We start from the raw sequence: 14,771 nt of genomic DNA, 5'->3' as shown, positions 1-14,771 counted from the left end.
GTATATAGGGTATTATATCCGGTCATAAGGAGAACATCAGATATGTATATAGGGTATTATATCCGGCCATAAAGAGAACATCAGATATGTATATAGGGTATTATATCCGGCCATAAGGAGAACATTAGATATGTATATAGGGTATTATATCCTAATATAAGGAGAACATCAGATATGTATATAGGGTATTATATCCGGCCATAAGGAGAACATCAGATATGTATATAGGGTATTATATCCGGCCATAAGGAGAACATCAGATATGTATATAGGGTATTATATCCGGTCATAAGGAGAACATCAGATATGTATATAGGGTATTATATCCCGCCATAAGGAGAACATCAGATATGTATATAGGGTATTATATCCGGCCATAAGGAGAACATCAGATATGTATATAGGGTATTATATCCCGCCATAAGGAGAACATCAGATATGTATATAGGGTATTATATCCTAATATAAGGAGAACATCAGATATGTACATAGGGTATTATATCCTGCCATAAGGAGAACAGTTTTTCAGTATAATCTTGTATATTAACTTCAGTCATTCTGGTCATTGTAGTTCCTGTTGATTGTGGTTAAGCTGCAGTCGTTTTATGTGGCATATGGTCACTGCCGTGTGGGAACGCGGTCTTACAGGAATAGTAAGGGCCTGTTCACATGTTTCCAAGAAGAATGGATCCAGATCTTATGGTGCAGTAAAAAGTAACTTCTTTATGTATTTATCCAATAAGTTACACATAGGACAGAAAACTCTGACACATTTCAGGTCAGTATGACCCTTAGTCATGGCCTGTTCATATGAGTCCAAGAAGAATAGATACAGCTCTCATGGTGCAGTAATAAATAACTTATTTATGTATTTATCCAATAAGTTACACATAGGACAGCAAACTGACGGGTTTCAGGTCAGTATGACCCTTCGTCATGGCCTGTTCATGTGAGTCCAAGAAGAATGGATTCAACTCTCATGGTGCAGGGAAAAGGAACTTATTTATGTATTTATTCAAAAAGTAGTAGACAGGACAGAAAACTCTGATGTGTTTTGGGTTGATGTGACCCTTATTCATGGCCTGTTCACATTTGTCCAAAAAGAATGGATCTAGCTCTCACGGTACAGCAAAATGGAACTAATTTATGGATCCTGCTCTCATGGTGCAGTAAAAAGAAACTTATTAATTTGTTTGTTTATTTATTTATTTTTTATTTATGTATCCAGTAAGCTAACTATGACAAGTTTTGGGTCCGTATGACCCTTAGTCATGGCCTGTTAACAGGTGACCAAGAACAATTGATCCAGCTTTCATGGTACTGCAAAAAGCAACTTATTTATGTATTTATTCAATAAGTAACACACAGGTCAGTAAGCATCTACTTATTTCTGGTCAGTTTGACTCTTATTCATGGCCTGTTGACATGTGTCCACAAAGAATGTATCCAGCTCTCAAGGTGCAGTAGAAAGAAACTTGTTTATTTATGTATCTATCCAATAAGTAATACACAGGACAGCAAACCCTAATGCGTTTTGGGTTGGTATGACCCTTTGTCATGGCCTGTTCCCATGTGTCCAAGAAGAATGGATCCAGCTTTCAGGGTGCAGTAAAAATTAACTTTTTTATTTATTCATCCAATAAGTAAACACACAGGACAGCAAACTCTTACACATTTTGGGTTGGTGTGACACTTAATCATGGCCTGTTTATATGTGTAAAAGAAGAATGGATCCAGCTCTCATGGTGAAGTAAAAAGGAACCTATTCATGTATTTATACCTATTCATATAAGTAACACACAGGACTGTTCATGTGTCCAAAAAAATTGATTCAGCTCTCACGGTGCAGTAAAAAAGAACTTCTACTTATTCATCTAATAAGTAACACAAAGGACAGCATACACTGACAAGTTTCGCATCAGTATGACCCTTAGTCATGATTGACCTGTTCAAATGTGTCCAATTTTAAGGGATTTATGCACCAAAACTCTCATAAAATCTTTCAAGTGCCTATGTCAGTGTTTTCCAATCAGAATGCCTTAAGCTGTTGCAAAACTACAACTCTTAGCATGTAGTTTTGCAACAGCTGGAAGCATCTTGGCTGGGAAACACTGGCCTAAATTTTCTGTATCCCTTTTCACACACATTAGAATAATTTATTTATTTAACTTTTTTTTAAACTTTTTTTTATTATATATATATTTTTTTATTCTGCCACATCTGTTGGATAGAAATGTTTAACCATTGCCCCAATAAATGACAATGCGACTAATATTCATGCAAAATCTGTGCAGATCTGCCCCATACCCTCAGCCGAACCCCGGATTTCTGCTGCAGAGTCCAATACATGAACAGACACGTCAACCCCCGATGAGGCCGAAATTCCTATGTATCTATTTCAATGAAACAATTACACAATACACAATTCTCTTATGGATAATAATTCACTGATTCTATCACTGGATACCTATATTGTATCAGTTTTATATTGCTGTCATTCACATTGCGGTTGCGATCACACCGATCGGATTAAGAGAGAAGGGACCTACTTGATTCTGGATCGGAGTTCCCATCACCCTCCGTTCTGCTATTGGTGGACGATTGCTCGTAATATTCCTCCTGGCCAAAGCCGAGGGGTAGAGGGTGAGATACGTTGGAGCCACTATTGGTTTCTGGGTCGCCCAATCCGCCGTCACTACAACTCTCCTGAGAGCCGTCAGGGAGATGGAAGGTGACGCGACGCTGAACCTTAAAGAGATGAAGAAGTTGAGAAAGATGAGGGACGTATCCAGTGTGGATGGTGAAGAACATATGGACACTATCAGCACACTCCTGAAATACTCTGTGCTGCTGGGACCCTCTGCTATTGGTGCAGCAGCTTTGTCACTGACATTTGTTTGGTTATTGTCTTTGCTATGAAATGATATCCGCCTAAACACTCCCCCTTTCCGCCAATTACGGATCCTTCTTCATAATAAGAAACAATGAAAATTAAAGGGGTACTCCACCAGGCAGTGTTCAGACGTAAATATTCTGAAGGCTCTTTTCGCTCTGCGGGGGTCGGCCACTAACCTTGCGACATCACGACCACGCCCCCTCAATGCAAAACTATGGGAGAGGCCGTGACGGACGTCACGCCCCCTCCCATAGACTTGCATTGAGGGGCGTGGTCATGACGTCACAAGGGGCATGGCCGACCCCCGCAGAGCGAAAACGGCATTCAGAACATTTACTTCCGAACACTGCCTAGTGGAGTACCCCTTTAACAATTCCAACTAAAACTTTCATCGAGACTGTCAACAACTTAGTGCAAAACGTTCACACGTTAATGCATTTATCCCCTCATCCCGGGCTCTGACATAATACAATGATTTTTATTTTTTTTAAACCATCAAGGGACAATTCCAAACCCACACATTCATTTAGTCTATATTGTACAGCTGAATCGATGCAACATATGGCGTTATGGATTAACTCTACACTCGTGAGGGAAAAGGTGTAATTATACCTGCCTGGAAGATTGGATTATAAAGAAGAACATAAAAGATACAAATAGATGAAGCAGAGCTGAACGTGTCAATGTGTATTGTAAACTACAGTGTTTCCAGAAGTATACAGTATACAGTATATAAAAAAATAAAATAATATATATATATATATATATATATATATATATTAAAATAAAACATTAATTTAAATATTCTTACATGTTATTAATTTCAAGGTAGAGTCAAGAAATGAGCATATCCTGTATTATTCTCCACAGCTGTACTCACTATTCTGCTGGGGGAGTCACTGTGTACATACATTACATTACTTATCCTGTACTGATCCTGAGTTATATCCTGTATTATACTCCAGAGCTGTACTCACTATTCTGCTGGTGAGGTCACTGTGTACATACATTACATTACTTATCCTGTACTGATCCTGAGTTATATCCTGTATTATTCTCCACAGCTGTAATCACTATTCTGCTGGGGGAGTCACTGTGTACATACATTACATTACTTATCCTGTACTGATCCTGAGTTATATCCTGTATTATACTCCAGAGCTGTACTCACTATTCTGCTGGTGAGGTCACTGTGTACATACATTACATCACTTATCCTGTACTGATCCTGAGTTATATCCTGTATTATACTCCCGAGCTGTACTCACTATTCTGCTGGTGAGGTCACTGTGTGCATACATTACATTACTTATCCTGTACTGATCCTGAGTTATATCCTGTATTATACTCCAGAGCTGTACTCACTATTCTGCTGGTGAGGTCACTGTATACATACATTACATTACTTATCCTGTACTGATCCTGAGTTATATCCTGTATTATACTCCAGAGCTGTACTCACTATTCTGCTGGTGAGGTCACTGTGTACATACATTACTTATCCTGTACTGATCCTGAGTTATATCCTGTATTATACTCCAGAGCTGTACTCACTATTCTGCTGGTGAGGTCACTGTGTACATGCATTACATTACTTATCCTGTACTGATCCTGAGTTATATCCTGTATTATACTCCAGAGCTGTACTCACTATTCTGCTGGTGAGGTCACTGTGTGCATACATTACATTACTTATCCTGTACTGATCCTGAGTTATATCCTGTATTATACTCCAGAGCTGTATTCACTATTCTGCTGGTGGGGTCACTGTGTACATACATTACATTACTTACCCTGTACTGATCCTGAGTTATAGCCTGTATTATACTCCAGAGCTGCGCTCACTATTCTGCTGGTGAGGTCACTGTGTATATACATTACATTACGTGTTGTTACGCCAAGCGCTCCGGGTCCCCGCTCCTCCCCGGAGCGCTCGCTACACTCTCCTCACTGCAGCGCTCCGGTCAGATCCACTGACCCGGGGCGCTGCGATACCACCTCCAGCCGGGATGCGATTCGCGATGCGGGTAGCGCCCGCTCGCGATGCGCACCCCGGCTCCCGTACCTGACTCGCTCTCCGTCGGTCCTGTCCCGGCGCGCGCGGCCCCGCTCCCTAGGGCGCGCGCGCGCCGGGTCTTTGCGATTTAAAGGGCCACTGCGCCGCTGATTGGCGCAGTGGTTCCAATTAGTCTTTTCACCTGTGCACTTCCCTATATCACCTCACTTCCCCTGCACTCCCTTGCCGGATCTTGTTGCCATCGTGCCAGTGAAAGCGTTTCCTTGTATGTTCCTAGCCTGTGTTCCAGACCTCCTGCCGTTGCCCCTGACTACGATCCTTGCTGCCTGCCCCGACCTTCTGCTACGTCCGACCTTGCTTCTGTCTACTCCCTTGTACCGCGCCTATCTTCAGCAGCCAGAGAGGTTGAGCCGTTGCTAGTGGATACGACCTGGTCACTACCGCCGCAGCAAGACCATCCCGCTTTGCGGCGGGCTCTGGTGAAAACCAGTAGTGACTTAGAACCGATCCACTAGCACGGTCCACGCCAATCCCTCTCTGGCACAGAGGATCCACTACCTGCCAGCCGGCATCGTGACAGTAGATCCGGCCATGGATCCCGCTGAAGTTCCTCTGCCAGTTGTCGCTGACCTCACCACGGTGGTCGCCCAGCAGTCACAACAGATAGCGCAACAAGGCCAACAGCTGTCTCAACTGACCGTGATGCTACAGCAGCTACTACCACAGCTTCAGCAATCATCTCCTCCGCCAGCTCCTGCACCTCCTCCGCAGCGAGTGGCCGCTTCTGGTCTAAGACTATCCTTGCCGGATAAATTTGATGGGGACTCTAAGTTTTGCCGTGGCTTTCTTTCCCAATGTTCCCTGCACTTGGAGATGATGTCGGACCAGTTTCCCACGGAAAGGTCTAAGGTGGCTTTCGTAGTCAGCCTTCTGTCTGGAAAAGCCCTGTCTTGGGCCACACCGCTCTGGGACCGCAATGACTCCGTCACTGCCTCTGTACACTCCTTCTTCTCGGAAATTCGAAGTGTCTTTGAGGAACCTGCCCGAGCCTCTTCTGCTGAAACTGCCCTGTTGAACCTGGTCCAGGGTAATTCTTCCGTTGGCGAGTATGCCGTACAATTCCGTACTCTTGCTTCAGAATTATCCTGGAATAATGAGGCCCTCTGCGCGACCTTTAAAAAAGGCCTATCCAGCAACTTTAAAGATGTTTTGGCCGCACGAGAAATCCCTGCTAACCTACATGAACTCATTCACCTAGCCACTCGCATTGACATGCGTTTTTCCGAAAGGCATCAGGAGCTCCGCCAGGATATGGACTCTGTTCGCACGAGGCGTTTCTTCTCCCCGGCTCCTCTCTCCTCTGGTCCCCTGCAATCTGTTCCTGTGCCTCCCGCCGTGGAGGCTATGCAGGTCGACCGGTCTCGCCTGACACCTCAAGAGAGGACACGACGCCGCATGGAGAATCTCTGCCTGTACTGTGCCAGTACCGAACACTTCCTGAAGGATTGTCCTATTCGTCCTCCCCGCCTGGAAAGACGTACGCTGACTCCGCACAAAGGTGAGACAGTCCTTGATGTCTACTCTGCTTCTCCACGTCTTACTGTGCCTGTGCGGATATCTGCCTCTGCCTTCTCCTTCTCTACTACGGCCTTCCTGGACTCCGGATCTGCAGGAAATTTTATTTTGGCCTCCCTCGTCAACAGGTTCAACATCCCGGTGACCAGTCTCGCCAGACCCCTCTACATCAATTGTGTAAACAATGAAAGATTGGACTGTTCCATACGTTTCCGCACGGAGCCCCTTCTAATGTGCATCGGATCTCATCACGAGAGGATTGAACTTTTGGTCCTCCCCAATTGCATTTCCGAAATTCTCCTTGGACTTCCCTGGCTTCAACTTCATTCCCCAACCCTGGATTGGTCCACTGGGGAGATCAAGAGTTGGGGGCCCTCTTGTTCCAAGGACTGCCTAAGACCGGTTCCCAGTAACCCTTGCCGTGACTCTGTGGTTCCTCCTGTAACCGGCCTCCCTAAGGCCTATATGGACTTTGCGGATGTTTTTTGCAAAAAACAAGCTGAGACTCTACCTCCTCACAGGCCTTATGATTGTCCTATCGACCTCCTCCCGGGCACTACTCCACCCCGGGGCAGAATTTATCCTCTGTCCGCCCCAGAGACTCTTGCCATGTCTGAATACGTCCAAGAAAATTTAAAAAAGGGCTTTATCCGTAAATCCTCCTCTCCTGCCGGAGCCGGATTTTTCTTTGTGTCCAAAAAAGATGGCTCTCTACGTCCTTGCATTGACTACCGCGGTCTTAATAAAATCACGGTTAAGAACCGCTACCCCCTACCCCTCATCTCTGAACTCTTTGATCGCCTCCAAGGTGCCCACATCTTTACCAAACTGGACTTAAGAGGTGCTTATAATCTCATCCGCATCAGAGAGGGGGATGAATGGAAAACGGCATTTAACACTAGAGATGGACACTTTGAGTATCTGGTCATGCCCTTTGGCCTGTGCAACGCCCCTGCCGTCTTCCAAGACTTTGTTAATGAAATTTTTCGTGATCTCTTATACTCCTGTGTTGTTGTATATCTGAACGATATCCTGATTTTTTCTGCCAATCTAGAAGAACACCGCCAGCATGTCCGTATGGTTCTTCAGAGACTTCGTGATAATCAACTCTATGCCAAAATAGAGAAATGTCTGTTTGAATGCCAATCTCTTCCTTTCCTAGGATACTTGGTCTCTGGCCAGGGACTACAAATGGATCCAGACAAACTCTCTGCCGTTTTAGATTGGCCACGCCCCTCCGGACTCCGTGCTATCCAACGTTTTTTGGGGTTCGCCAATTATTACAGGCAATTTATTCCACATTTTTCTACCGTTGTGGCTCCTATCGTGGCTTTAACCAAAAAAAATGCAGATCCCAAGTCTTGGCCTCCTCAAGCGGAAGACGCCTTTAAACGGCTCAAGTCTGCCTTTTCTTCGGCTCCTGTGCTCTCCAGACCTGACCCATCTAAACCCTTCCTTTTGGAGGTTGATGCCTCCTCAGTGGGAGCTGGAGCTGTCCTTCTACAAAAAAATTCTTCCGGGCATGCTGTTACTTGTGGTTTTTTTTCTAGGACCTTCTCTCCGGCGGAGAGGAACTACTCCATCGGGGATCGAGAGCTTCTAGCCATTAAATTAGCACTTGAGGAATGGAGGCATCTGCTGGAGGGATCAAGATTTCCAGTTATTATTTACACCGATCACAAGAACCTCTCCTACCTCCAGTCTGCCCAACGGCTGAATCCTCGCCAGGCCAGGTGGTCTCTGTTCTTTGCCCGATTTAATTTTGAAATCCACTTTCGGCCTGCCGATAAGAACATTAGGGCCGATGCTCTCTCTCGTTCCTCGGATGCTTCTGAAGTTGAACTCTCTCCGCAACACATCATTCCTCCTGACTGCCTGATTTCCACTTCTCCAGCCTCCATCAGGCAAACTCCTCCAGGAAAGACCTTCGTTTCTCCAAGCCAATGCCTCGGAATCCTCAAATGGGGTCACTCCTCCCATCTCGCAGGACATGCGGGCATCAAGAAATCTGTGCAACTCATCTCTCGCTTCTATTGGTGGCCGACTCTGGAGACGGATGTTGTGGACTTTGTGCGAGCCTGCACTATCTGTGCCCGGGATAAGACTCCTCGCCAGAAGCCCGCTGGTTTTCTTCATCCTCTGCCTGTCCCCGAACAGCCTTGGTCTCTGATTGGTATGGATTTTATTACTGACTTACCCCCTTCCCGTGGCAACACTGTTATTTGGGTGGTCGTTGATCGATTCTCCAAAATGGCACATTTCATCCCTCTTCCTGGTCTTCCTTCAGCGCCTCAGTTGGCTAAACAATTTTTTGTACACATTTTTCGTCTTCACGGGTTGCCTACGCAGATCGTCTCGGATAGAGGCGTCCAATTCGTGTCTAAATTCTGGAGGGCTCTCTGTAAACAACTCAAGATTAAATTAAATTTTTCTTCTGCATATCATCCTCAATCCAATGGACAAGTAGAAAGAATTAACCAGGTCTTGGGTGATTATTTACGACATTTTGTTTCCTCCCGCCAGGATGACTGGGCAGATCTTCTACCATGGGCCGAATTCTCGTATAACTTCAGAGTCTCTGAATCTTCCTCCAAATCCCCATTTTTCGTGGTGTACGGCCGTCACCCTCTTCCCCCCCTCCCTACCCCCTTGCCCTCTGGTCTGCCCGCTGTGGATGAAATTTCTCGTGATCTTTCCATCATATGGAGAGAGACCCAAAATTCTCTCTTACAGGCTTCATCACGCATAAAGAAGTTCGCGGATAAGAAAAGAAGAGCTCCTCCCATTTTTTCCCCTGGAGACAAGGTATGGCTCTCCGCTAAATATGTCCGCTTCCGTGTCCCTAGCTACAAGTTGGGACCACGCTATCTTGGTCCTTTCAAAATTTTGTGCCAGATTAATCCTGTCTCTTACAAACTTCTTCTTCCTCCTTCTCTTCGTATTCCTAATGCCTTTCACGTTTCTCTTCTTAAACCACTTATCATCAACCGTTTCTCTCCCAAATCTGTTTCCCCCACTCCTGTTTCCGGCTCCTCGGACATCTTCTCCGTCAAAGAGATTCTGGCATCTAAAAAGGTCAGAGGCAAAACCTTTTTTTTAGTTGATTGGGAGGGTTGTGGTCCAGAAGAGAGATCCTGGGAACCTGAGGACAATATCCTAGACAAAAGTCTGCTCCTCAGGTTCTCAGGCTCTAAGAAGAGGGGGAGACCCAAGGGGGGGGGTACTGTTACGCCAAGCGCTCCGGGTCCCCGCTCCTCCCCGGAGCGCTCGCTACACTCTCCTCACTGCAGCGCTCCGGTCAGATCCACTGACCCGGGGCGCTGCGATACCACCTCCAGCCGGGATGCGATTCGCGATGCGGGTAGCGCCCGCTCGCGATGCGCACCCCGGCTCCCGTACCTGACTCGCTCTCCGTCGGTCCTGTCCCGGCGCGCGCGGCCCCGCTCCCTAGGGCGCGCGCGCGCCGGGTCTTTGCGATTTAAAGGGCCACTGCGCCGCTGATTGGCGCAGTGGTTCCAATTAGTCTTTTCACCTGTGCACTTCCCTATATCACCTCACTTCCCCTGCACTCCCTTGCCGGATCTTGTTGCCATCGTGCCAGTGAAAGCGTTTCCTTGTATGTTCCTAGCCTGTGTTCCAGACCTCCTGCCGTTGCCCCTGACTACGATCCTTGCTGCCTGCCCCGACCTTCTGCTACGTCCGACCTTGCTTCTGTCTACTCCCTTGTACCGCGCCTATCTTCAGCAGCCAGAGAGGTTGAGCCGTTGCTAGTGGATACGACCTGGTCACTACCGCCGCAGCAAGACCATCCCGCTTTGCGGCGGGCTCTGGTGAAAACCAGTAGTGACTTAGAACCGATCCACTAGCACGGTCCACGCCAATCCCTCTCTGGCACAGAGGATCCACTACCTGCCAGCCGGCATCGTGACACGTGTCCTGTACTGATCCTGAGTTATATCCTGTATTATACCCCAGAGCTGTATTCACTATTCTGCTGGTGAGGTCACTGTGTGCATACATTACATTACTTATCCTGTACTGATCCTGAGTTATATCCTGTATTATACTCCAGAGCTGCACTCACTATTCTGCTGGTGAGATCACTGTGTACATACATTACATTACTTATCCTGTACTGATCCTGAGTTATATCCTGTATTATACCCCAGAGCTGTATTCACTATTCTGCTGGTGAGATCACTGTGTACATACATTACATTACTTATCCTGTACTGATCCTGAGTTATATCCTGTATTATACTCCAGAGCTGCACTCACTATTCTGCTGGTGAGGTCACTGTGTACATACATTACATTACTTATCCTGTGCTGATCCTGAGTTATATCCTGTATTATACCCCAGAGCTGTACTCACTATTCTGCTGGTGGGGTCACTGTGTACATACATTAAATTACTGATCCTGTACTGATCCTGAGTTATATCCTGTATTATACCCCAGAGCTGTATTCACTATTCTGCTGGTGAGGTCACTGTGTGCATACATTACATTACTTATCCTGTACTGATCCTGAGTTATATCCTGCATTATACTCCAGAGCTGTACTCACTATTCTGCTGGTGAGGTCACTGTGTACATACATTACATTACTTATCCTGTACTGATCCTGAGTTATATCCTGTATTATACTGCAGAGCTGTACTCACTATTCTGCTGGTGAGATCACTGTGTACATACATTACATTACTGATCCTGTACTGATCCTGAGTTATATCCTGTATTATACCCCAGAGCTGTACTCACTATTCTGCTGGTGATGTCACTGTGTACATACATTACATTACTTATCCTGTACTGATCCTGAGTTATATCCTGTATTATACTCCAGAGCTGTACTCACTATTCTGCTGGTGAGGTCACTGTGTACATACATTACATTACTTATCCTGTACTGATCCTGAGTTATATCCGGTATTATACTCCAGAGCTGTACTTACTATTCTGCTGGTAAGGTCACTGTGTACATACATTACATTACTTACCCTGTACTGATCCTGAGTTATAGCCTGTATTATACTCCAGAGCTGCGCTCACTATTCTGCTGGTGAGGTCACTGTGTATATACATTACATTACGTGTCCTGTACTGATCCTGAGTTATATCCTGTATTATACCCCAGAGCTGTATTCACTATTCTGCTGGTGAGGTCACTGTGTGCATACATTACATTACTTATCCTGTACTGATCCTGAGTTATATCCTGTATTATACTCCAGAGCTGCACTCACTATTCTGCTGGTGAGATCACTGTGTACATACATTACATTACTTATCCTGTACTGATCCTGAGTTATATCCTGTATTATACTCCAGAGCTGCACTCACTATTCTGCTGGTGAGGTCACTGTGTACATACATTACATTACTTATCCTGTGCTGATCCTGAGTTATATCCTGTATTATACCCCAGAGCTGTACTCACTATTCTGCTGGTGGGGTCACTGTGTACATACATTAAATTACTGATCCTGTACTGATCCTGAGTTATATCCTGTATTATACCCCAGAGCTGTATTCACTATTCTGCTGGTGAGGTCACTGTGTGCATACATTACATTACTTATCCTGTACTGATCCTGAGTTATATCCTGCATTATACTCCAGAGCTGTACTCACTATTCTGCTGGTGAGGTCACTGTGTACATACATTACATTACTTATCCTGTACTGATCCTGAGTTATATCCTGTATTATACTGCAGAGCTGTACTCACTATTCTGCTGGTGAGATCACTGTGTACATACATTACATTACTGATCCTGTACTGATCCTGAGTTATATCCTGTATTATACCCCAGAGCTGTACTCACTATTCTGCTGGTGAGGTCACTGTGTACATACATTACATTACTTATCCTGTACTGATCCTGAGTTATATCCTGCATTATACTCCAGAGCTGTACTCACTATTCTGCTGGTGAGGTCACTGTGTACATACATTACATTACTTATCCTGTACTGATCCTGAGTTATATCCGGTATTATACTCCAGAGCTGTACTTACTATTCTGCTGGTAAGGTCACTGTGTACATACATTACATTACTTACCCTGTACTGATCCTGAGTTATAGCCTGTATTATACTCCAGAGCTGCGCTCACTATTCTGCTGGTGAGGTCACTGTGTATATACATTACATTACGTGTCCTGTACTGATCCTGAGTTATATCCTGTATTATACCCCAGAGCTGTATTCACTATTCTGCTGGTGAGGTCACTGTGTGCATACATTACATTACTTATCCTGTACTGATCCTGAGTTATATCCTGTATTATACTCCAGAGCTGCACTCACTATTCTGCTGGTGAGATCACTGTGTACATACATTACATTACTTATCCTGTACTGATTCTGAGTTATATCCTGTATTATACCCCAGAGCTGTATTCACTATTCTGCTGGTGAGATCACTGTGTACATACATTACATTACTTATCCTGTACTGATCCTGAGTTATATCCTGTATTATACTCCAGAGCTGCACTCACTATTCTGCTGGTGAGGTCACTGTGTACATACATTACATTACTTATCCTGTGCTGATCCTGAGTTATATCCTGTATTATACCCCAGAGCTGTACTCACTATTCTGCTGGTGGGGTCACTGTGTACATACATTAAATTACTGATCCTGTACTGATCCTGAGTTATATCCTGTATTATACCCCAGAGCTGTATTCACTATTCTGCTGGTGAGGTCACTGTGTGCATACATTACATTACTTATCCTGTACTGATCCTGAGTTATATCCTGCATTATACTCCAGAGCTGTACTCACTATTCTGCTGGTGAGGTCACTGTGTACATACATTACATTACTTATCCTGTACTGATCCTGAGTTATATCCTGTATTATACTGCAGAGCTGTACTCACTATTCTGCTGGTGAGATCACTGTGTACAAACATTACATTACTGATCCTGTACTGATCCTGAGTTATATCCTGTATTATACCCCAGAGCTGTACTCACTATTCTGCTGGTGAGGTCACTGTGTACATACATTACATTACTTATCCTGTACTGATCCTGAGTTATATCCTGCATTATACTCCAGAGCTGTACTCACTATTCTGCTGGTGAGGTCACTGTGTACATACATTACATTACTTATCCTGTACTGATCCTGAGTTATATCCGGTATTATACTCCAGAGCTGTACTCACTATTCTGCTGGTAAGGTCACTGTGTACATACATTACATTACTTATCCTGTACTGATCCTGAGTTATATCCTGTATTAAACCCCAGAGCTGTACTCACTATTCTGCTGGTGAGGTCACTGTGTACATACATTACATTACTTATCCTGTACTGATCCTGAGTTATATCCTGTATTATACTCCAGAGTTGCACTCATTATTCTGCTGGTGGGGTCACTGTGTAGCCAGTAATGTTATGTACATACACATTGTCTTCACTGGAGGTACCTTCTATATGTCGGCTGTAACATGGTGATCACATGCACATTCATTTAGTTCTGACACATTTACTACTTATGGCCCCAGGACCCTTCATGCAATAAAGAGAAGAAGAATTTTTCTTGCAGAAATGCCCCAAGCATCATCGCTTACAGTGTGTGCCTCGGGCCCTAAAAAGAACGGTGATATATTCAGCAGGATCGAGTAGAATAAGCAGAAAGATGGGGGGAAAGGCCTTTATCATTATTATTCATGTAAAAATGACTGATCAAAGGTTTAACCAATCAAAGTCCAGGATTGTATTGTCTTAATTAGATGCTTGTAGGAGGAATATTAAAAATTATATATATATAAATTGGGTCTAGAGCAGCACCTCCAAAACAGCGAATGAAATAAATATGGTGCAGGCAGGTCTCTGGGACCCCGGTCTCGGGTCCAAAAAGTTACAGGAACAAAAGGATGACCGCAGCACTCAAAAGAATCAAAGACACAAATTGACTTTTATTCCGTGAACAGGCAAGTGCGACGTTTCGGTGTTCTCATTACACCGGCTTCAGAATGGTGTTGTGAGAACACCGAAATGTCGAGCTTGCCTGTTGTTTAAATATATATATTTCAGCTCCCCAATAGAGCTTTTTTCAAGCTCCATTGGGGAGCTGAAACGTCACTTTAAATTTTGACATGAAGGAATTCATTTTTACACTTTTTTTGCAATTTTGGAGTGCTGCGCCATTGTTTTCTATTACATGGACTTTGATCGAGTCGGGGCGCTGGCACCGGGCATCTAACAGTGAAGTAGTGCTGCATTGTTTTTGAATATATATATATATATATATATAT

At 44.6% G+C, this 14,771-nt stretch overlaps 1 protein-coding gene across 4 annotated transcripts in view; it reads right to left on the bottom strand.

The window, feature by feature from the left end:
* Nucleotides 1-14,771, bottom strand: part of PCDH11X (protocadherin 11 X-linked) — a 1,464,252-nt gene that overhangs the window by 345,612 nt on the left and 1,103,869 nt on the right. For all 4 annotated transcript variants that reach the window (XM_056538960.1, XM_056538962.1, XM_056538963.1 and 1 more), the window contains exon 5: nt 2,550-2,748. In XM_056538960.1, the coding sequence (XP_056394935.1) occupies nt 2,550-2,748 (199 nt within the window). The remainder of the gene's footprint in view (nt 1-2,549; nt 2,749-14,771) is intronic.

This window comes from Hyla sarda, chromosome 9, assembly GCF_029499605.1.
Source record: "Hyla sarda isolate aHylSar1 chromosome 9, aHylSar1.hap1, whole genome shotgun sequence".
Classification (NCBI taxonomy): Eukaryota; Metazoa; Chordata; class Amphibia; order Anura; family Hylidae; genus Hyla; species Hyla sarda.
This window is presented reverse-complemented; position numbering and strand designations above follow the sequence as displayed.